The sequence below is a fragment of the Rana temporaria genome, chromosome 4 (assembly GCF_905171775.1).
Source record: "Rana temporaria chromosome 4, aRanTem1.1, whole genome shotgun sequence".
In the NCBI taxonomy this organism is placed as follows: domain Eukaryota; kingdom Metazoa; phylum Chordata; class Amphibia; order Anura; family Ranidae; genus Rana; species Rana temporaria.
The window spans coordinates 277,291,499-277,316,261 of NC_053492.1; the positions used below are offsets into that span (position 1 = coordinate 277,291,499).

The window sequence follows — 24,763 nt, forward strand, 5'->3', positions numbered from 1 at the left end:
AAATAAAAGATCTCATGCTTTCAGCTGCAATCATGTTCGTTCACCACAGTGGTGTAGTGTATAGCACTTTGACCTAGCAGCAAAAGAGTCGTTGGTTCGAATCCCGCCCGTGACAGCATCTGCATGGAGTTTGCATGTTCTCCCTGTGCCTGCGTGGGTTTCCTCCCACAATATAAAAACACGCTGTAAATCGGATCCGGTCTAAATAAGCCCTAATATGCAGTAGTATATTTAGGTTTGGTTCTGCCCTAGGCCTGACTACATATCTGCACCTCCTAATAGAAAAATGACCCACCCCTTCCTGTCAAGGTCACACCCTGTTTTTGTATAACCCCGCCCAGTAATTTTCAGGGGACCCACACACTAGTTCTGGGGGGGCACTGGATTCCCTTAACCACTTCCATACCAGGCACTTACGCACCTTCCCGCCCAAGCCAATTTTCAGCTTTCAACACTGTCGCACTTTGAATGGCAATTGCGCGGTCATACAACACTGTACCCAAACAAAATTGGCGTCCTTTTTTCCCCACAAATAGAGCTTTCTTTTGTTGTTATTTGATCACCTCTGGGTTTTTTTTTTTTGCGCAACAACTAAAAAAAGACTGCAAATTTTGAAACAAAAAAACGTTTTTATTTTTTAAGGTTAATTTTTTTGTAAATACGTTTTTCTCTTTCAATTACGGGCACTGATATGGCGGCACTGATGGGCACCGATGAGATGGCACTGATGGACATCGATGAGGTAGTACTGACGGGCACAGATGAGGTGGCATTGATTGGCGGCGCTGCTATGCGGCACTGATGGGCACTCATAGGCGGCACTGATGGGCACTCATGGGCAGCACAGATGGGCGGCACTTATGGGTGGCACTGATGGATACTTATGGGTGGCACAGGTGGGCACTGATAGGTGGGCACTGTGCATGGATGGGCACTGTGGGGTGGCACTGATGGACACTGTGGGGTGGCACTGATTTTCCCAGTCAGTGCCCATTTGTGGGCACTGATTGGCATCTTTTTTCTTATTTTTTAATGCTTTTTGTTTTTTTGTTCTATATTTTTTTTCTTTTTGCACACCCTGGTGGTCCAGTGTGGTGATCCGAGGGGGGGCTGCGCTGATAAACAATCAGCGCGAACGCCCCCTGTCAGGAGAGGCGCCGATCGGCTCTCCTATACTCGCGTCTGTCAGACGCGAGTGAGGAAGAGCCATCGATGGCTCTTCCTGTTTACATCGTGATCAGCCGTGATTGGACACGGCTGATCACGTGGTAAAGAGTCTCCGTCTCCGTGAGAGACTCTTTACCGAGATCGGAGATGCAGGGTGTCAGACTGACACCCCGCATCACCGATCGCCGCGCTGCGTGCCCCCACAGGCGCGTGCGGCATGAAATCCTGCAGGACGTCCTGTCAGGATTGTGTAACCACTTCCCGGACGTAAATCGGCCATAGGCTGGGCGGGAAGTGGTTAATTTGCATAGTTTTTCTCTCACTTCCTGTTTGGCTATGGGGCAGGAAGTGAAGGCAAATCTCTCCAATTGGACACAGATAATACAAAATAAACTGACAGGGCCTATAACCCTCCCTCACTCTATCCAAAATTAAAGAAAATAAAACTTGTTGATTATAGTTCTTGTCAGGGGCGGACTGACCATTGAGTCACTCGGGCACTGCCCGAGGGCCCCATGCCACTAGGGGGCCCCATCCGGGTTGCCAGGCTCAGTAAAACCAGGGACAGTATGTAAAAATCTGTGTTTTTTTTAGATCTGTCCCTGATATGTCCGAAAATGACATGCTTTTAATGTGAATATCCCAAGATTTTAGCTGCCCGCCTCTGCACTACCTCCTGGCGTGGTGGTCATCTGTAAGCCAGAGGGGCCCCATAATCTTCTATTGCCCAGGGGCCCCATGAGTTGTCAGTCCGCCCCTGGTTCTAGTTTAAGCACAAATTTCATAGAGTTTTATTGAGAGCCCTAAGAAAATATAACCATGCCAATAGGCCAGGATAGAGCGTTGCTAATATGTAGGAATGTGTGTGTTAGAGCACCCCACCCAATGTTAACTAAAAAATTATTAATTTGCAAATAAGTATTATCTGCTCATTTTTTTGGGGATGTCTGCACCCCTGATAGTGACAACATTTGTGAGGTGTCTTCACCCTTTCTAATTCATTCACTTCCTGTCACATAGCCAAACAGGAAGTGAGGGTAAAACCTTACTAATATCTTTTCTTGGGGACACAGAGATCAATATAAATAGTTTCCCATTATGTAAATTGCGCTCTAGCATTTTGCTGTGTACACCCCAAATTATTAGGGATCGTGGACTTTGGGGTCCATTTACTAAAGGCAAATCCACTTTGCACTACAAGTGCAAAGCAAGGAAGAAAGAAAACAAAACAACTTTGCTTCTACAGGATTGGATGTTAAAACCATCAGTGCTTCCTCTCTGATTTTCAGCAACTATGCTTGTACTGCAGAGTGGCTTTGCCTTTACTAAACCCCAAACTAAATAATCATTTGGGGCAGGGATCCTCAAACTACGGCCCTCCAGCTGTTTTAGAACTACACATCCCATGAGGCCTTGTAATGCACTGACATTCACAGACATGACTAGGCATGATGGGAATTGTAGTTCCTGAACAACTGGAGGGCCGTAGTTTGAAGACCCATGATTTGGGGTGTACACAGCAGTGCTGGAGTGCAATTTGCTTAATGGGGACACTAGTTAGATTGACCTGTGTCCCCAAGAAATGACACTGGTAGGGTTTTAACCTCACTTCCTGTTCAGCTGTGTGACAGGAAGTGAAGCCAATTTTAAGAAAAGGGACACAAAGCTCAACACAAAACTAAAAAAACACAAAGCAGGGGTTCTAACACTCACTTGGCTTCCCTCAAACACCCACAATTTGAATAGGATTGCCTTGCGCTAGATTTAAGCACAGTGCTGTAAATCAGCACGTCAAGCCTGTCCACCAATAGCAAACCCCCCCCACAGGCCATGTTTGCAGGTTTTCCTTCATCTTGCACATGTGCTTTAAAATACAGTCTGGACAGCAATTCTTGATAAGAGAAATCCACAAAACATGTCCTGTCGGGGGTACTTGAGGGCTGAGGACCACTGCAGAAAAAATAAAATACTTACCAGTTTTTGTCTTTAAAGTCATGGGGAATAAACATGGCAAACATTTCATGATTACACACCAGGAAAGAAGCTTAGACACACATAATTTGTTAGGCCCAAACCGATTTCAGCTGCAGCTGTCAACATATGTAGCATGAAAAAGTAACAAAAGACAAACTTAACAATTTTAAAGTAATTTTTATTGGTCAACAAAACAAGGAAAGCGAAAAAAGACAAACAAACAAACACAAACAAAAATACATTTCAAAATTCTAAACAACCATAGCTTCACACATTTTTCATAAAATAAGGCCACATAGACAAATACATCAAAGTGAACATCATTTAAAAATAAACCAAAACCATTGGCAATATAAAACAAAACCCATGCAACAAACCACATTTGTGTTTAGCAACAGCATTTCTGCCAGCCTGCCCCTTCTGAGGGCAGCTGAGGACTGATCGATCCAAGCTTTTTATAACAGTGCTAGTAATGAAGCAATTGAAATCACATGAACAAATTGCAGTCTCTAGTTTGGGTGAGCTTGTAATTGGGCACACCTGCAATTAACCCAAACCACGCTCTATGAGCATCCAAGGAGTGTTTTTCACCTTTTAAAAAGAAAGGATAATTTTTTTCTAAGTGTTTGAGCATGCTCAGTTCATCACACATGTAGGAACCAAGCTGCAATGGAATGAGAGCTTTTTTTTTTTTGTTTCCCCTGATCTGATGCTTTCCAGCCTGAAGGGGAGGTGTTAAAGACAGAAGTAAACACGCACATTTAATAATCTATTTGTGTGAAAAAAAAGGTTGCCAATTTTGTTTGGGAGCCACGTCGCACGACTGCGCAATTGTCAGTTAAAGCGACGCCGTGCCGAATCCCAAAAACTTGCCCGGTCATTGACCAGAAATATGGTCCGGGCTCAAGTGGTTAAAAATTAACAAAACACAAAAGTGAGCCCAATTTTTGGGGATAATGTGAAAGATGATGTTACACTGAGTAAATAGATACCTTACATGTCACGCTTTACTATTGGAAACACTCCTGCAATGGGGCCAAAATGAATTCCGTGAATATCCCCATAGGCGACCTTTTATTTTTTTTTCCAGGTTACCAGTTTATAGTTACAAAGAAGGTCTAGTGGTAAAAGTATTGCTCTCGCTCTAAGGCACGCGTCAATACCTCACATGTGTGGTTTGAACGATGTTTATATATGTGGGCGGGACTTGCGTAAGTCCCGCCCACATATGTAAAAAATATTTTTACTTTTTGCTATAATAAATATCCCCAAAATTATATATTGTAAAAACTAAAAAAAACCTCAGTTTAGGCCGATACGTATTCTACATCTTTTTGGTTCCAAAAAATCGCAAATAGCGTTTAGTGTTTGGTTTTTGCAAAAGTTATAGCGTCTACAAAATATATATTTTTTTGTTTTAACTAGTTATTGGGGCGATCAGCGATTTTTATCGGTACTGTGACATTATGGCGGACACATCGAACACTTTTTTGGAACCATTGGCATTTTTCTAGCGATCAGTGCTGTAAAAAATGCATTGCTTACTCTAAAAATGCCACTGGCAGGGAAGGGGTTAACACTAGGTGCGAGGGAGGGGTTAAATATGTTCCCTGGGTGTGTTCTAACTGTAGGGGGGGGGTGGGACTGACATGTGTAAATGACAGATCGCTGTTCATGAAGGGGAACTCCAGACCCCCCCCAAAAAAATAAGGTGGGTTCCCTCCAGGTGCATACCAGGCTCTTAGGCTTGGTCTGGAACATAAGGGGTTAAACCCGCGCAAAAAAAAATAGCGTGGGGTCCCCCCCAAGATCCAAACCAAGCCATTATCCCAGGCACGCAGTCTGGTCAGACAGGAATGGGGGTGGGGACGAGCGAGCGCCCCCTCCCTCCTGAGCCATACCAGACCACATGCCCTCAACATGGGGGAGTGTGTGCTGTGGGGGAGGGGGGCACTGCCCCCCCACCCCAAAGCACTCTTGTCCCCATGTCGATAGGGACAAGAGCCTCTTCCCGACAACCCTGGCCGTTGGTTGTCGGGGTATGCGGGCGGAGGGCTTATCAGAATCTGAGAGACCCCTTTAATAAAGGGGTCCCCAGATTCCGGCCCCCCACCCTATGTGAATGAGTATGGGGGTACATTGTACCCCTACCCATTCACCTGGGGAAAAAAATGGAAAAAAATAATACACCACACATGAATAAATTAATTTATTAGTCAGCCGGGGGTCTTCTGCCGGGGCCCCCCACCACCACCCCATTAGGCCCCGGGCTTCGCCATCTTCTGCCGGAACCCCCTTCACCAGTGAGGCTCCTGCCTTTGGGGGAGGGTCCCGGGCTACTACGACGGTTTCTGCGGGGGGGGTGCACTGGCACCCCTCCCCCGTCTTCAGCGACGTAATTCACCGGGACCCCCTTCACCAGGGAGGCTCCTGCCTTTGGGGGAGGGTCCCGGGCTTCCACGACGGTTTCTGCGGGGGGGGGTGCACTGGCACCCCTCCCCCGTCTTCAGCGACGTAATTCACCGGGACCCCCTTCACCAGGGAGGCTCCTGCCTTTGGGGGAGGGTCCCGGGCTACTACGACGGTTTCTGCGGGGGGGGGTGCACTGGCACCCCTCCCCCGTCTTCAGCGACGTAATTCACCGGGACCCCCTTCACCAGGGAGGCTCCTGCCTTTGGGGGAGGGTCCCGGGCTTCCACGACGGTTTCTGCGGGGGGGGTGCACTGGCACCCCTCCCCCGTCTTCAGCGACGTAATTCACCGGGACCCCCTTCACCAGGGAGGCTCCTGCCTTTGGGGGAGGGTCCCGGGCTTCCACGACGGTTTCTGCGGGGGGGGTGCACTGGCACCCCACCCCCGTCTTCAGCGACGTAATTCACCGGGACCCCCTTCACCAGGGAGGCTCCTGCCTTTGGGGGAGGGTCCCGGGCTTCCACGACGGTTTCTGCGGGGGGGGGTGCACTGGCACCCCACCCCCGTCTTCAGCGACGTAATTCACCGGGACCCCCTTCACCAGGGAGGCTCCTGCCTTTGGGGGAGGGTCCCGGGCTTCCACGACGGTTTCTGCGGGGGGGGTGCACTGGCACCCCACCCCCGTCTTCAGCGACGTAATTCACCGGGACCCCCTTCACCAGGGAGGCTCCTGCCTTTGGGGAAGGGTCCCGGGCTTCCACGACGGTTTCTGCGGGGGGGGGTGCACTGGCACCCCACCCCCGTCTTCAGCGACGTAATTCACCGGGACCCCCTTCACCAGGGAGGCTCCTGCCTTTGGGGGAGGGTCCCGGGCTTCCACGACGGTTTCTGCGGGGGGGGTGCACTGGCACCCCACCCCCGTCTTCAGCGACGTAATTCACCGGGACCCCCTTCACCAGGGAGGCTCCTGCCTTTGGGGGAGGGTCCCGGGCTTCCACGACGGTTTCTGCGGGGGGGGTGCACTGGCACCCCACCCCCGTCTTCAGCGACGTAATTCACCGGGACCCCCTTCACCAGGGAGGCTCCTGCCTTTGGGGGAGGGTCCCGGGCTTCCACGACGGTTTCTGCGGGGGGTGCACTGGCACCCCACCCCCGTCTTCAGCGACGTAATTCACCGGGACCCCCTTCACCAGGGAGGCTCCTGCCTTTGGGGGAGGGTCCCGGGCTTCCACGACGGTTTCTGCGGGGGGGGGTGCACTGGCACCCCACCCCCGTCTTCAGCGACGTAATTCACCGGGACCCCCTTCACCAGGGAGGCTCCTGCCTTTGGGGGAGGGTCCCGGGCTTGTACGGTGTCTTCCGCCGGAGGGCGCCACTCTCCGGGCTTCTGCGATGCCTTCCGCTTCTGCCTGTCTCCTCCGCGGAGCACAGGGCTTGTCTCCGCTGTCTTCTCCCTTCTCTTCCATTCGATGTTGACACGACGAGGTCCGGCGCTGGAATGCCGTCTGAGCAGTGGGCATGGACTTATATAGGGCAATGCCACCATGTGACCTCAACCCATGTGACATCACATTCCCATCATGCCCAGGGAATGTGATGTCACATGGGTTGAGGTCACATGGTGGCATTGCCCTATATAAGTCCATGCCCGCCGCTGACACGGCATGTCAGCGCGGAACCTCGTCGTGTCAACATCCAATGGAAGAGAAGGAAGAAGACAGCGCAGACAAGCCCTGTGCTCCCGGAGGAGACAGGCAGAAGAAGGAAGAGAGAAGAAAGAAGACGGAAGAAAGCCCTGGCTCCGCGGGGGAGCCAGGCAGAAGAGGGAGCAGAGAAAAGACCGGGGAGTTGGCGCACCCCCGGCAGAAGACCAGGAAGACCGGAACCCTGGCGGAAGGCACCGGAAAGACCGGGGGATAGGCGCCATCCCCCGGCAGAAGACCCCGAAGTCCGGATGCCCCTCCCTAATGAAAAAGAGCTTAAATGGGGTGGGGGCATCCGGCGGAAGGCTCCGGAGAGGACCGAGGGATGGCGCCCTCCCCCGGCAGAAATCACCGAAGCCCAGGGTCCCGGCAGAAGATCGGGAGAGAAGAAACCCCCCCTTCTAAGAGAGCTAAAGAAGAAAGGGGGGGCTCCGGAGCAGATTAATAAAATATTTTATTGTGTGGTGTTTTATTTTACTTTACATTTCCCCCATGTGAATGGGTAGAGGTACGATGTACCCCATACTCATTCACATAGGGTGGGGGGCCGGCATCTGGGGGCCCCCTTATTAAAGGGAGCTCGCAGATTCCGATTAGCCCCGCCCGCATACCCCGACAACCAATGGCAAGGGTTGTCGGGAAGAGGCTCTTGTCCCTATCGACATGGGGGCAAGAGTGCTGTGGGGTGGGGGGCAGTGCCCCCCTCCCCCACAGCACACACTCCCCCATGTTGAGGGCATGCGGTCTGGTACGGCTCAGGAGGGGGGGGGGGGCGCTCGCTCGTCCCCGCCCCCATTCCTGTCCGGGCCAGACTGCATGCTTGGGATGAGGGCTTGGTTTGGATCTGGGGGGGACCCCCGCGCCGAATCGGCGCGGGTTTAACCCCTCACGTTCCGGACCAAGCCTAAGAGCCTAATGTAGCCCTGGAGGGGGACCCGCGCTGATTTCAAGTTTGAAATTTGGCGCGGAGTTCCCCTTCAGGGCTGAAAACAGCTCGGAGATTCCCGTGCGCCGCGTCACGCAGCGCATTCACGGGTACGCCGCTTGGTATTTACCAAGATTTTCACGGCGTACTGACAAGGCGCACGGGAATCCCTGACTTTTCTCTCTGCGCATGCCCAGTATGCAAATGAACCTCCCGAGGTTCAGGCGCACTGTGCAAGCGTACGGGGATCTGTTTTCAAAAAACACTTTCCCTTTCAATTCGGCCCGCCAAACACTTCAAAACACATGTCACTTCACTTCCCCTGCATCCCCCCACCTCCCCCCCTAATAAACTCCCGCCCAAACCCCCGCAATTTACAGTTTAATGTGCCGTGCGCCAGGTCTGTACTGGTGCACAATGCACCCTCTCCTGGGCGCACGGAGCACATTAGTAACTAGGGAAATACACTGCACTAGCAGCGTATTTCTTTAGTAAATGGCAAAACGGCTGCTACTCCTGCTTTTACTCCATGAGTCATGGAGTAAAGGCTTGGTAAATCAGCCCCAATGTCTCCAGAAAAATGTATCTGCACGGCTGATTTTTTTTTCTAGCTTTTCTTCATCTGAGGAGCAACCTAATCTGTCCATTGATCTGTCTTAATATATAACCAGCTATGCAATACACGTATGCATGTCCTTTACAAGGAAGCATCAGATCAATAATATCTGACACCGTCATGTGAATATTTTTTAAATGTACAACTTTTTGGACAGAGAAAATCATTACTTATTATGGAATAATATTTAAAAAAATTGATTACTCACGTATCTAAGATTAACCTTACTTTAACCACTAATACTGGCCACGTTTACCCCTTTCCTGCCCAGGCCAATTTTCAGCTTTTAGCGCTGTTGCATTCTGAATGACAATTGCAAGGTCATGCAACAGTGTACCCAAACAAAAAACTTTTAGAATTTTTTTTCCCACAAATAGAGCTTTCTTTTGGTGGTATTTGATCACCACAGTTTATTTTTTGCTAAATAAAAAAAAACCAGAACATTTAGAAAGAAAAAACTTTTTTCTTTGTTTCCGTTATAAAATGTTGTAAATAAGTAAGTTTCCTCCTTCACTGATGAGCAGTGATGAACCTGCACTGACGGGCCCTGATGAGGAGGCACTGATAGACACTGGTGATGAGGCACTAAACTGCAGCACTTATGGGCAGCACTGATGGGCACTCATAGATGGCACTGATAGGCCGCACTGATGGGTAATGATGGGTGGCACTGGTAAACAACACTGATGAGGAGGCACTGACAGGCATTAAAGATGGGCACTAATTGAAATCCTTAATTCGCACTGATTGACATCCCAAATGGGCATTGATTGGCATCCCTGGTGGGTCTGCACTGGTAATCAATGCTTTTATTATCAGCGCAGATCCCCCCTTTTAGGAGATCTGCTGATTGGCTCTCCTCTACTCGCGCATTGTCAGCGTGAGTAAAGGAAAAGCCAATAAACGCCACTTCCTGGTTACGATGTGATCAGTTGTGATTGGACACAGCTGATCACATGGTAAAGAGCCTATATTATAGGCTCTTTACCGCACTACTGATGGCCGCACTCTGTGTCTCAAGGGCAATCACGAGCGGCTTATCCTGCTGGATGTCATACGATGCCCAGTCAGGATAATAGAACCACTTTGCAGCTGTCATTTTGCATACGGCAGGCGGCAAGTGGTTAAAGCTTACCTAGGCTCATATATGGTATTATATTTATTGCATATGTGCTAAATAATGTAAAAGTGTAGCACTAACAGCTATGTTATAGTTTACTCTAATGGGTTTGGGCTTAAACAGTAGTATTTCTTTTCTTGGCAGGGTGTACAAATGTCTGTCCAACTGTAATCAGCGCCTGGCGCCGTAATGCGTTCCACGCTGGAATGCAGCACGGCGACCACGCAATGACGTCATTGCCCGGCGCCGTGTGCGTCAATTAGTGCCGTCAATCAGTGCAATCAGCTGCATTCGGCACACATGCTGTTCTTCTATAAACAGAATGGCGTGTATGGTACACGCTGTTCTATTATTGTCAGCCGTAGCTTGGTCATGCTACAATCCTACTGCCAGCGCTCTCCACGCTACAGATCAACCTGACCAGGAATCTCCATGCCAAAATAGCCATTATGCTATTTACCTCCAAACAACCATTCCTGCTGGCACCCTAAGAGGAATTCCTTGCTGACACCCTACACTACGGAATCCCTTGTCTTAAGCCCTGCAAACGGATAAGTAGCATGTCTTTTACTTGTAGTGCTTTAGGAATATCTGCTACAGATATTGTTGTAAGGCAGATGCTATTTAATGTTGGCTTGTAAACTATCATCTTAACTTGGGACTCACAGTTGTGTTTTTGCTGTTTGCTGTGGAAACATCTTAAAGGAACAAATACTTTAAATAAGCTGAGCTATATATGCCTCTCTTATGCAAATACTAGTTGCTATCACTATTCATACTAACTACGTGCTTGACATAAGTTTGTATTTGTTAAAGCGAACATGTTCGCTCCCCTACGGTCTCTCATCTTGTGAGCTAACAAAAAGATGCAACTGTATAAAAATTCTATTTAGCGATCACTTTAGGGAAAGCTCCATTCCACCTGTGGAAACCATACATCGCCGTTACTGTGCATGCGCCGTTCATGATACGCCGGGCGTAAAGCATTGCACCACGCTCAGACCATCATTTGCATAAGGTCACACCCACCACACTGGCTTACGCCTACGAAATTACGTTACGCCGGCGCAACGTTGGGAGCATTTGCTTTGTGAATTCCATGCTTGCCTCTCCACGCTGCGCCGGCGTAGTGTAAAAAAAGATACGCTACGGCGGCATAAATATGCACCGATGTATGTGAATCCGGGCCATATATGTGTATATATATATATATATATATATATATATATATATATATATCACTACTATTTTGAAATATATATAATACATATTGTGTGGACAATAAAACCGCAAAAAAATAAAAAAAAGACTAGAACATCCTACACACAGTGGGGCTGATTTATAAAAATCTACAGAAAGAATAAACAAGGTTGTTGTGGCACAAGGTGAGTAATCTGGTGTCAGCTTTTATTTCTGGCCCACCCTGGAAAAATGACAGTTGGTTCCCAAGAGCATAAGCACCATTTTCCTTGCTTAAAGCAGAGTTCCGGCCACATTTTCACTTTTTAAATATAAATACCCCTGTAATACACAAGCTTAATGTATTCTAGTAAAGTTAGTCTGTAAACTAAGGTCCGTTTTGTTAGGTTGTTACAGCATTTAGACACTTTATAAAATAGAAATGGACTGGGGCCATCTTAAGTGTGGGCATCATGAAGCCAGACTGTATGACTTCCTGGATTTTAGCCTTGCAGATCTCGCACATGCTCAGTGCTGCACAAGCAGTGTAATAGGTTTCAGATCAGGTTTCAGCACCTGTACTGTCCAAGTCACACGATTCTTCGCGACTGGGGAGTTCACAGACTCCTGGAAAGTTACACCCACTACATTCCCAGGAGTCTGTGCGGTGTAGGTTAGGAAGCTTAAGCACCTAGGTGCAGGAAGAGGGAAGATTAACTATTCTGCCTAACAACAACACTTTGAAGGCATCTAAAAAAAAAATGTTTTTTCTTAAAGGACTAATGATTTTTTTTTTAAAACTACTGATGTAATGTTATATTTAGGGGTGGAACTCCACTTTAATTTTTTTATAAATGAGGCTAAGAAAGGTAGGCATATAGGGCCAGATTCAGGTAGAATCGCGGCGGCGTAACGTATCGTAGATACGTTACACCGCCGCAATTTTTCATCGCAAGTGCCTGATTCACCAAGCACTTGCGTGAAAAATTACGCCGGCGTGTGCCATTTAAATTAAGCGCGCTCCCGCGCCGGACCTACTGCGCATGCTCCGTTTCGAAATTCCCGCCGTGCTTTGCGCGCAGTGACGTCATTTTTTCGAACGGCGACGAGCGTAGCGTAATTCCGTATTCCCGGACGGCTTACGCAAACGACGTGAATTTTTACATTTCGACGGCCATACTTTATACAGCAATACGTTTGCTGTGTAAAGTTAAGGCACCCAAAACGACGACTAACTTTGCGACGGGAAACTAGACTAGCGGCGACGTAGTGAACGCGAAAAACCGTCGTGGATCGCCGTAACTCCTAATTTGCATACCCGATGCTGGTTTACGACGCAAACTCCCCCCAGCGGCGGCCGCGGTACTGCATCCTAAAATCCGACAGTGTAAAACAATTACACCTTTTCGGATCTTAGGGCTATCTATGCGTAACTGATTCTATGAATCAGTCGCATAGATACTCTGAGAGATATGACGGAGTATATGAGATACTCCTTCGTATCTCCGCTGTGAATCTGGCCCATAGACTCTTCACAACAGCCTATAAGACATGGCTTTAACCTTCACATTGCTTTTAAATGTACTTAGGGGTACCTACTTACACATAATGGCCCAGATTCACATACCTCGGCGCATCTTTATGCAGGTGTAGCGTATCGAGTATACGCTACGCCGACGCTGCGCAGAGAGCGGCGAGCACAGTATTCACAAAGGAAATGCTCCCAACGTTGCGCCGGCGTAACGTAAATTCATAGGCGTAAGCCGGCCTAATTGAAAGTAGGTGGAAGTGGGCGTGATCCATTTAAATGAACCGTGACCCCATGCAAATGATGGGCCGAACGAACGGCGCATGCACCGTCCCGTGGACGCATCCCAGTGCGCATGCACAGAATCACGTCGAAACTACTCCCCAAGATACGACGGATCACTGAGTGAGTGAGTGAGAAACTTATATAGCGCAACACATGCAAACTGAATCGCCTCTGGGTGCTTGGTATCCATTCCCTGGGCCCTCAGAAGAGATGGGTCTTGATCTTTCTCCTGAAGGCCAGGTGGTTTACCTCCAATCAGATGGTGGTTGGTAGAGCGTTCCATAGTCTGGGTCCTTGGACCGCAAATCTGGAGTAGATTTTGGTTGGTGGATCGCAGAATGTGATTGGTGCTGTGAGCTTTTAGTTTCTCGCATAGATATTGGGGGGCATTTCCCAGAATACACTTATGTGTTAGACAGAGTGCTTTGAAAGTGATTCTGTCTTTTACGGGCAACCAATGAAGGGATCTCAACGAAGGTGAGATTGATTCCCATGTTTTTTTCCCAGTCACAAGTCGAGCGGCCATATTTTGAACGACTTGCAGACGAGTGATTTGGTATTTTGGGAGTCCAAGATAGAGGGCATTTGCATAGTCATGTCTGGAGTTGATAAGTGTCCCCACCACGACTGCAATGTTTTTTTGGGGATAAAGGGAGTGAGTCTGCGTAGAAGGCACAGCAGATGGTGCGATCCGCTGACTACTGACCCTATTTGTGCATCCATTGTCATGTAGGTGTCGAAGATGACTCCGAGACTTTTGACTTTGGTGCTGGGGGTGATAGATTGACCCAGAATGGGCGGGGGCATCCATGTTGTTATGGGATGAATCTTCTGATTGGCCTGAAACAGGAGAATTTCTGTTTTTGAGCCATTGAGTTTAAGGTAACTCTTTGTCATCCACTTTTCTATTAAAGTAAGGCATTTCTCTAGTCCGAGATAATGATCCTTTTTGTTGCAGATGCGAAAATATAGTTGTGTGTCATCTGCATAAGAGTGGTAAAGTAACTTCTGGTTGCTGATGATTTCAAAAAGAGGGCGGAGATAGATATTGAAAAGAACAGGGCGACAGAGGGGATCCCTGGGGGACTCCGCATGACACTGTGCATTTTTCAGAAGTGAAAGGGCCCAGTTTCACTATTTGTGATCGTTTTTCCAAGGAGGAGGAGAACCACTATAAATCACATTCCGCAACTCCGGCTACTTCGACTAGCCGTGTCAGCAATAATTTGTGGTCAACCGTATCAAAAGCTGCGCTTAGGTCCAGCAGTACTAGAAGACAAGATTCTCCTTCGTCTGCGGCCTCTAAAGCGTCATCCCATATTTTGAGCAATGCTGTTTCTGTCCCGTGACCCGGACGGAAACCGGACTGGAATGGGTCAAGTAATTTATGGGTGTCTAAGAGATGTTGTAGCTGTTGTACAACTTCTTTCTCCATTACCTTGGCGAAGACATTTAGGCCTGTTATGGGTCGGCGGTGATTAGGGCCTTTGGGGTCGAGGGTGTTTTTTTTTTAGAATTGGTTTGATTATACCTTGTTTCAGCAAGGGTGGCACCACGCCCTCCTTGAATGACTGGTTTATGAGCTGCATGATAGCTGGAGCCAAAATATCGGCACAATTCTTTCAGCAGTTTGGTGGGGATGATATCATTGGGCGCTGTGCTATTTCGCAGAGTACCGATGATATTTTTAGTGGCATTGATGGAAATTGGTTTTAGAGTGAAGTTAGGTGATTGCGGCAGAATTATGTGGGTATTAGGTTTGTGATTTAGGGGGGGTAGATGGAGGTTGTATTTTGCTGAATACTTTCATGGATTCTTTCAATTTTGTTGATGAAATAATCCGATAATTCGATGCAAAATTCTTGTGAATCAGAATTAGGGGCTTCTAGACAGACTGGGTTCATGGTCTTGGTAAATAGATTGACGAGTTCACGGGGGCGGTTTAGGGCATTGGTGCTAATATTGGAAAAAAAATTTTTTTGGGCAATACAGATTTCTTTATGGTATTTTTTGGTTATTATCTTATAAATGGTGTGGTTTTCCTCTGAAAAGCTTCTTTTCCAGGCTGCTTCAGCTCGTCTGCGCTCTTGCTTTAGCAACGACAGCTGGTCGTTAAACTAGCTGGAGTTGTTTTTCCGGATGCACGTTGTGCGTTTAGGCACTACTAAGTCGGCTGACTGTAGCAGAGCCTTGTTTATAGCATCAAGAGTTTCTGTGGCTGTTTGATGTAGTTGGATTGTTTTTATTTTGTTCCCTAATGTAGTTTTGAAGAGTTCCGAGTGGAGCTTCTTCTGAGATCTAGTCCAGTGTGTTGTCACCGGTTTTACAGTTTTTTTTGAGGGGGCATTTATGTTGATTGTGAATTTAATGGCATGGTGATCAGTAGATGGTTGCGGCTCATTTTCCAGAATATTGATTTCCAGATCTTGTCTGAAAATGAGATCGAGCATGTGACCTGAAGCATGTGTGGGCCCACATACTAGTTGCTGCAGACCTAATCCTTCCAAGTGGTCAATGCAGGCTTCCGCGACGGGGTCCTGTGAGGAGTTTGCCCAGAGGTTAAAATCCCCGAGCAGCAGGAGATGTTTGGTGTTTAGGGTATAGGTGGAGATGAACTCTGTCAATTAGATGAGCATGTGCGTTTTTGGACCTGGTGGTCTATAGCACAGGAGTATGTGAACAGTATCCTGGGGATTTGTTTGCAGTTACAGAGTGAGGGTTTCCATAAATGGAAGTGAGTACTGAAGACCTGGTTTAGTGATCGAGAGGTGAGTTTTGTGGATCACCGCCAGGCCTCCTCCTCTTAGCCCCACTCTGTTTTCTGTTAGAATGCGATAATTCTCTGGCACCAATTCTCCTAGAATGGTGTTACAGTCGGCTGTGAGCCAGCTTTCTGTGATAAAAAGGCAGTCTAAATCGTTTTGTAGAATGAAATCATGGATTTCTTGTCTGTGTTTTACTGCCGACCTTGTATTGACCAAAGCGCACGATATATACTTAGGTTGGGGTAAATGCGTGTAATTTTTGACTGTCGATCGTCGATTGATTCTTAACAGTTGCTCATTCCTTAGAGCTTTTTTGGTGACGTCTGGTAATATTGAGGTGAATGGCTTTAGACCCCAAATGATTAGGCATAATTGCAGAAAAACGCCAGGGAAAGTGATAATTGATCGGGGAGGTATTCAATGATGATGGGAAGGGCGATTTCCAAGTGGGTTCCCCACTCGGCAAATCTTCCTCCCCGTTTGATCCAGAGGAAGGCGAAAAAACCCTGGCCGTGCTTATGTCAATCTGCCGTGACCGGGGGAAAAAAATTCCTTTCTGATCCCACAAGGGCGATCGGGGGAGCCCTGGATCAAACACTAAGTGGTGGCGGACCCTGGAATTGGAGCTGTTGGACCTGAGGATGTGGGGGTCGGAGCCAAATCCCAGCTTTAGGGCTGGGGAAGGGGAGTTGGGCTATGTCCCAGCAATATCACAGTTGCTGGGGTGTAGCAAGATGGCCGCCGACCGGGACTAGGCCCGAGCCGGGGGCTGTGCAGCTGGGTGAGGCCCGGTTGTAGGGAGGAGGGGCTCTGGGGCACCAAGGGGCGATGGTAAGTGCTACGTGAATCCGGGCCAATGTATGTATTTATTTATTTTGCAGTTTGCTATAGTTTTTGTAAATTTGTTCTGCAATGTTTACAGCAAACATTGCAAAACCAATTTGTTAATGCACAGGATGTTCAAATCCTTGTTACCACACTTGGTTTGTAAGCCCTGTGCAGCGGGTTGAATGAAAAAAAAAACAGCTCAGGTACTGACAAGCCGATGTTAGTGCAGCAATCTCCCCTGCTAAGCTTTTGTGTCCTGACATGAGGATGGCCCCCCGCCAATACACTGCGGTCAGCACCATCAGCTGAGAAAGCCCATCAGGTCAGCAGACCTTTTTCGGTCATGAGTCTTCGCCGGAAGCTGGCTGAACGGCTGGCTTCTGCACACACGGGCCGAATGCCGGCCGACAATTCTTATTCCCTGTACACATGATCGGAATTTCCATCGGAAACTCTGACCGTGTGTATGCCCATCAGAGTTTTTCCATCGGATATTCTGAGGAATTCTGTCAGAGTTTACATAGAGAACATGTTCTCTTTTACTCCGTTGGAATTCCGATGTGAGTTTGGCCGGGCAAAAGCCTGATCTTGTGTACGGGGAATTAGATGTTAGATGCCGTGGATGGGTGGGAAGGGATTACAGTAAATGAATGAATGAATGAATGAATGAAAAACTTATATAGCGCGGCACATGCGAACTAAATCGCCTCTGGGCGCTTGTTGTTCCTGTCTCTTTTGACATCAAAAGAGATGAGTTTTGATCTTTCTTCTGAAGGTCAGGTGGTTTTCCTCCAACCGAATGCTGGTTGGTAAAGCGTTCCATAGTCTGGGACCCTGGAGCGCAAATCTTCTTTCTCCTTTGGACTTGAATTTGGCTTTGGGTATCTGGAGCAGATTTTGGTTGGTGGATCGCAGAACGCGATTGGAGTTGTGAGCTTTTATCTTTTCGCATAGATATTGCGGAGCATTCTCATAAATGCACTTATGCGTCAGACAGAGTGCTTTAAAAGCAATTCTGTCTTTTACTGACAACCAATGAAGGGTTCTCAGTGAAGGTGAGATTGATTCCCATGGTTTTTTCCCAGTCACAAGTCTGGCAGCCATGTTCTGAACGACTTGCAGACGAGAGATTTGGTACTTTGGGAGTCCGAGGTAAAGGGAATTTGCATAGTCCAGTCTGGAGTTCACAATTGTTCCCACCACGACTGCTACATCTTCTTTAGGAATAAATGGAATAAGTCTGCGTAGTAGGCGCAGCAGATGGTGAGATCCGCTGACTACTGACCCTATTTGTGCGTCCATTGTCATGTAGGTGTCGAAAATGACCCCGAGACTTTTGACTTTGGAGCTAGGGGTGATGATTTGGCCCAGAATGGGCGGAGGTGTCCAAGTTGTTGCTAGTGGATTCTTACGACTGGCGTGAAACAGAAGAAGTTCTGTTTTTGAACTGTTGAGTTTAAGATAACTCTTTGTCATCCAGTTTTCTATCAAAGAGAGGCATGTCTCTAGACTGAGATGATGATCCTTTTTGTTGCAGATGCGAAAATACAGTTGCGTGTCGTCTGCATATGAGTGATTAAGCAGTTTTTGGCTACTGATGATTTCAAAGAGAGGGCGAAGATAGATGTTGAACAGCACCAGTGACAGAGGGGATCCCTGAGGGACTCCGCATTACACCGTGCGTTTTTCAGAAGTGAAAGGTCCCAATTTCACTGTTTGTGATCGGTTTTCCAGAAAGGAGGAGAACCATGATAAATCACCTTCTGCGACTCTGGCAACCTCGGCCAGCCGAGTCAGTAACAGTTTGTGGTGTACCGTGTCGAAAGCTGCGCTTAGGTCCAACAGAACTAGAAGACAAGATTCTCCATAGGCCGAGTACTCACGATCAAACATGTCAGATGAAACCGGTCCGCGGACCGTTTTCATCGGACATGTCTGCCCGGGGACTGCCCAGGGACTTCTGTTCGATGGCCGTACACACCATCGAACAGAGGTCCGCGCGTAAACAATAAGCGGGGCGTGTCCACGGTGTCGCCGCGTTGATGTCGCCGCGTTGATGCCGCGTTGAAAGGCTTCCACGCATGCGTCAAAGTCATTCGACGCATGCGAGGGATGGCGGGAGGCAGGACATGTACGGTAGGTCTGTACAGACGACTGTACATGTCCGGGCGGACAGGTTTCCAGCGGACTGTTTTAAAGCAAGTCCAGGAAACAGTTGTCCGCTGGAAACCTGTCCGATCCGCCCGAAAATGGTCCGCTCGGGCCTACACACGGCCAAACATGTCTGCTGAAACTGGTCCGCGGACCAGTTTCAGCAGACATGTTTGGTCGTGAGTACGGGGCCTTAGTCTGCGGCCTCGAGGGGGTCATCCCATATTTTGAGCAATGCTGTTTCTGTCCCGTGTCCGGGGCGGAAACCCGATTGAAATGGATCAAGTAGATTATGGGTATCCAGATGCTGTTGCAGCTGTTGTACCACTACTTTCTCCATTACCTTGGAGAGAACGTTTAGGCCTGTTATGGGACGGCGGTGAATTGGGTCCTTGGGGTCTAGGGTGGGTTTCTTCAAGATGGGTTGGATTGTGCCCTCTTTCAACTGGGAGGGCACTATGCCTTCCTTGAATGACTGGTTTATAAGCTGCGTGATGGGCGGTGCCAGGATATCGGCACATTCCTTCAGCAGTTTGGTGGGGATGATATCATTAGGCGCTGTACTGTTTCGCAAAGTACCAATGATATTTTTAGTGGCATCGATGGAGATGGGTTCCAGAGTGAACTTTGTTGATTGTAGTAAATTTCTATGGGTGTTGTGTGAATGATTGAGGGGGATATTGTTTTGCTGAATGCTTTCCCGGATTCTCTCAATTTTATTGATGAAGTAATCCGATAATTCATTACAGAATTCTTAGGTATCTGAATTGGGGGCTTCAAGACAGTCTGGATTCATGGTCTGAGTGACCAGCTTAAAGAGTTCGCGGGGGCGGTTTATGGCGTTGGTGATGGCATTGGAAAAGTGATATTTTTTGGCTTGAAGATTTCTTTGTGGTATTTTCTTGTTATTGCCTTGTAGATGGTGAGGTTTTCCTCTGAAGCGCTTCTTTTCCAGGCGGCTTCCGCCCTTCTGCGCTCTTGCTTTAGTAACGACAGCTGGTTGTTGAACCAGCCGGAGTTGTTTTTCCGGATGCAGGTTTTGCGTTTTGGCGCTATTAAGTCGGCTGACTGTAATAGGGCTGTATTTATGGCATCCAGTGTTTCTGAATCTGTTTGAAGTGGTTGGATTGCCATGAAGGAAAAGATGCTCCACAGACAGTTGCCAGGGTTGAGATTTTGCTGGTACCATCATCTTTACAGTCTTTGTCACTTGTAGAGGGCAGGCTCTGCCTACCCATCACCTTGTTTAATCTGAAAATGTAATGCTTGTTCAAGGCTGTTGAGAAGCTTGCACAAGATAAAATAAATAAACAATAAAAATGTGCATGTTTCAGGAAGTGCCTGTACCTCAGGGTTGCAGTGACAGATTTAGAAGATGTGCAAGAGGGTACTTGCTCTAGATTATGTACTTCATAGACTTGCCTTCAGTTAGCATTGTATTCAGGGGTGACAGGTGACATTGTATGCAGGTGCCAGAACATATGAAAATATGAATTGTATGTTTATCTTTCCCAATCTACTTGTATTTTACACAAATTTACACTGCAGTCTGGATTGTTATAATGTATAGTCGTGAGGTTATAAAAAAAATAGTTTTTTATTTATTTAATTGTTTTAGATAGACTTACTTTCAGGAAGACCTGCAGGTCCTGGGTTTGTGTATGTTGTAGAATTTCTTGCTGTAGGTGCCTGAATATTGCTATGCACATGTATACCTGATAATCCACCCCAAGAAGGATACACACAGCAAAGTAGTGGCATATCTCACTCCAGTCCAGGTAATTCCAGAAACATTGGCTTAGCCAGTGCTGACAGATCTGAAAAAAAAAAAAAAACATAAAAAAACACAAAATAAAATTGAAAAAAACCCTTTAAAGTGCATTTTTTTAAGTGCATTACAAGCCAAAGCATTTTATAGACTTTGGGTAGGGTCTTTATACCTACCAGTGTTCCTGTTGAGGGGTCCACACAAGATGCGAGTTGAAAACGCACCAACAAAAACAGAAGGTCTTGTCATTGGGGGAGATTTATTGTCACTTTTTGTCCCAAAGATGATTCAGAAAGTGATAAAAAAAAATCCCACAATGAGGATAAATAATAAAAAAAAAATCAAACAGAGTTTCCAAGCCTCCTCCACTTTATTCAAGACCTAAAAGGTTTTACTGCTCTCTGGTCCTTATAGGGAGATACCCCCACTCTATTTGTCCAAATAACTATTCTCACCAGAATTTTAAGAGAACAATCACCATTTTGAGGTGACACTGGAAAAGGAACAGAAGGGAAACCTTCCAATGGGCATAACCTTTCCAGTGACAACTAAGAAATGAATGTGTAAAGATTTCTTCTCACCTTCTCTTGCATCTCCATGACAAGAAGTGAAGGGAAGCCTCCCCAATGGGTCACACCCAGCAAAAATGTAATTGGTAGGGGTTTTAATCCTTCTCTTCCCTATATGTGATTATAATTACACTTTAAAGCCCAACTCTGGCCTACACCCTCACTGCAAGGTTTAATTCTTTGCATAGGTCTACAGGATATAGACAAGATGATCGACCTACCCAATCCTCTGGTCCTCCATGCTGCCAGACCAGTCCCTGCAGCATCTTCTCCCCTATGCTCCACTGGTCTTAGGTCTTGATGTCATCAAGACCAAGGCAGGGTCTGTAGCCCTTCATTGGATGTGATGACACCGAGGGACATTCCACTGAAGAAGCATGGGTGAGCACCATCTGCCAGGGGAGGGTAGAATTGGGTAAAAAAATGTTTGATTACCCCCCTTGCAAGAGAGGATTCTCTGATTTTACAGAGTTTGGCTTTAATTAGATGAAACATATGAAGATGTAGATAAAGTTGATGGAAACAAATAATGACAATAATTGAATTGGCTACTAACATTATTTCCAATTATGACTTTTTTTTGTTTGTTTTTTATTTATGATAAAGCGCATGTAAACCTCCCAAAGGGAGTATAGCGAGGAGATGACAAAGTGCAGATATACAGTTATTCATTTCCATGATGATCCAGTCAAAGTATCTGTCACTCTTTTAAGCAACTAATTGTAAACTTCAGCTTCTAATTAAAAACAACAGCAGCAGCATCAGATATTGTTTTGTACATTGAATACAGATCCTCTGTGCGATGAAAAGATTTTTTTGATTTTGATATTGTAAAATATAAAGCAACATTTCCACTAATCCCAACTCATCACATCTTGTTCCATCACTCCCAGAGGGGGGTTGCAGGGGCATCACAGACCACTCCCGCCTGACTGCAGATTTTACAATCTCACTGACAGCCATAAAGAACGCTTTGTAGAACTTGATAACCACATCACACACACATCACAATCTGCTTAAACCTTAAAAAGGCCAACATGCAACACGATACAATGTTTTGTTTGATGTAGTAATCTGATTGTTCAAAGATTACAACATGTGTCGTGCTTTTAAGTCAGATGCGTTTGGGGTTTCTGATGAGAGCAAACAGAATATTATTAGTTGAATGAGATGGAAATTTTTATTATATCATCTTATCAAACTAAGATGTGTATGGTGTGCTTGAACACTTGTTTTCAATTTGTGATCATAATATAAATGCATCAATTTATTCATTTTTTTTTTTACTTTTATTTAATAGTGTGTGGTTTATGAGGTCATTTACTTACCCAATTACCTTTTTCTTCCACAAAGCAATAGAATTCAACAATTCTAGAGACTGACAATTATGTCCAAAGCCTTTCAAGGGACAGATATATTGACATTGTTGTTGTCTTTGTTTATCCTTGTGTCAGTACTACATGTATCTAAAACAAGTATGCTCATATGAAATGTTCTTGCTGCATGCTCCTTCCAGGTCAGTGATTTACCAAGAAGTTCGGCCAGCCATACATGGTTCAAATCGTTATTGGGCAGGCTAAATGTACTTAGTTGATTGATCAACTTGGGTACAACCAGCCTTCTGGATTCTCTTGCAATTATCACTAGCGGCAGCAATAGCCACTAGTGATAATCACGGTCTTCTGCAGGGATGGGGTCGGCTTGCAGGGAAAACAATGTGTAAGGCCGGCCTTTATCAAACTTCAGAATTAATGCTGCACAATTTGAATCCTCGAAAACCAACTAGGTAAAGGTAAAACCTCTGTCTTTTTCTGCGTCACCACTAAAAAGATTCCCCCTCACTTCCTGCTCCAGTGAAGCCGTGGGTGTGTGGGTGTGACAAGGATGTTTTTCATTTAAACCTACTATTTCCAAATGTGTTCAAGCTGTTCACATGAAACAGAGGGGTCCTCTTCTGTGATGCTGGGATGTTCTCTACTGTGCATTGTACTGTGAGTGCAAGGCGCGCTATGATGATGTCCATCCGAGTTTGTCAGCACATGGGGCCCTGCACTTACAGCAGTGGGTTGAATAATGTTTGGCATCATTCCATATGAAAGACTGAGAACATGGTGAGGATAAATTACTCCAGAGGACAGTGACAGAGAGAAGGTGAGTATTGCAGCCAGAGCTACTACTTTATTTTACACTTTCTTAGGCATCATTAAAAAAATCCCAGATTTGAACTTTATGTTGCTGGAGCATACTTATTGGGATGGTCAAGCTCTGGATCGGCCTCCCTGGCACTTCCCCCTCTACCCTTCCTGACTATCCCCCATCTACTCTTTTCTAGTGCCTGCACATCTTTGTCTCCACCCGCCTCTGTGCTGGCCCCTGCTGACACCTGCTGGGTACGTTCCTGACTCTCCTTTCGTATGGAGGGTCTTCTCAGTGCTGACAGTTGCTTACCCAGATTCAGAACCTGGGATTCCAGGAAACAATGTGCTTACATTTTGCACAGCAGTATTCGCCCTCGATCGAAGGAATGCATAAATGCCGCAAGATGTACACCGAGTCGCATCTCTATACCAGGCATCATACCTACTAATTCTGTATATACAAAGTCTGTGTATTTACAAGTTTTATAACTTTACACATTTTCAGTGAAAAACTGCCAGAGGCTCTTGTGTTTGCGGATTGTATCCTAAAACATCTTTAAAATGGTTTTGTTGGAGTTGAGCTTAAAATATATTTTCCACGTTGAATTGTAATGTGTTGAGACTCATTGCAGTTTTTTCAGGTAGTGGAACAGTGTCATTGTCAATGTTTGAAGCCCTAGTCAAGCAGTTCTCAAAAGCAGGTCTGATGCTTTTGCTGCACTTGGAATGATCTGCCAACTTTGGTGCAACTCATGCAAAGCTCAGAATCCAGCTGTCCTGAAAAGGTCAGTGCTCTACCACACAGGAAAATGCTGCATCAGTGCTGCAGCTGATTTTTGAAGGACTAAATACCTACATTACATCAAATCAAGGGTTCGATGCAGGGATTTCCTTTATTTTGTGGAGCAGTGGAACACCCCTTTAATTTGAAGGAACTGAAACTACTCCGGTATAATCTTGGATCACATATTTAATCCTGCCAGGAAGTGTAAGCATCACTGCCATACAGAAAAGTAACACTTTTCCACATATATTCCCATTACTGATCTTTACCAAAAGCTCTTCAACATAGCTAACAATAAAGATATGGGTACAGTGTCACATTTTCATTTCATCTGTGGTTGGTCAATCAGATACTTTGACATTGATGTGTTGTTGATCTAGAACATCTATGGAGATAAGTAGTTCTGACACTTTATTACTATATGCTTGTTCAGGGTCTGTGACTGAAACATACCAATGCCAAACACAGCTAAGCAACTAGCATTTTTAAAACAAGGAGTGCAATGGCAGTCCCTATACTTCTCTCAAGACAGAATCCCTTTTAGGGAACCTCCACTATTTTCTTGTGCTGGTGACATACAGCTACTAGAGCAGGAAGTCAAGGAAAATCCTTTTAACTAGGACACATATGTTAATAAAACACCTTTTAAATAGAGCGGAGATGGCTAGCACCTCTCTTATTTAAAAAAATAAATACAAATTGCATCTCCATCTGGAAATGTACCCTTATGCCACACACACACGATCGGAAATTCCGACAAGAAAACCGTGGATTTTTTTCCGACGGAATGTTAGCTCAAACTTGCGTTGCACACATACACGGTCACACAAAATTCCGACTGTCAAGAACACA

The 24,763-nt window shown here is 46.4% G+C and overlaps 1 protein-coding gene across 3 annotated transcripts in view; it reads right to left on the bottom strand.

Annotated features, from left to right (window-relative positions):
- Positions 1-24,763, bottom strand: part of TBC1D32 (TBC1 domain family member 32) — a 552,992-nt gene that overhangs the window by 16,243 nt on the left and 511,986 nt on the right. For all 3 annotated transcript variants that reach the window (XM_040350328.1, XM_040350326.1, XM_040350327.1), the window contains exon 33: positions 20,281-20,469. In XM_040350328.1, the coding sequence (XP_040206262.1) occupies positions 20,281-20,469 (189 nt within the window). The remainder of the gene's footprint in view (positions 1-20,280; positions 20,470-24,763) is intronic.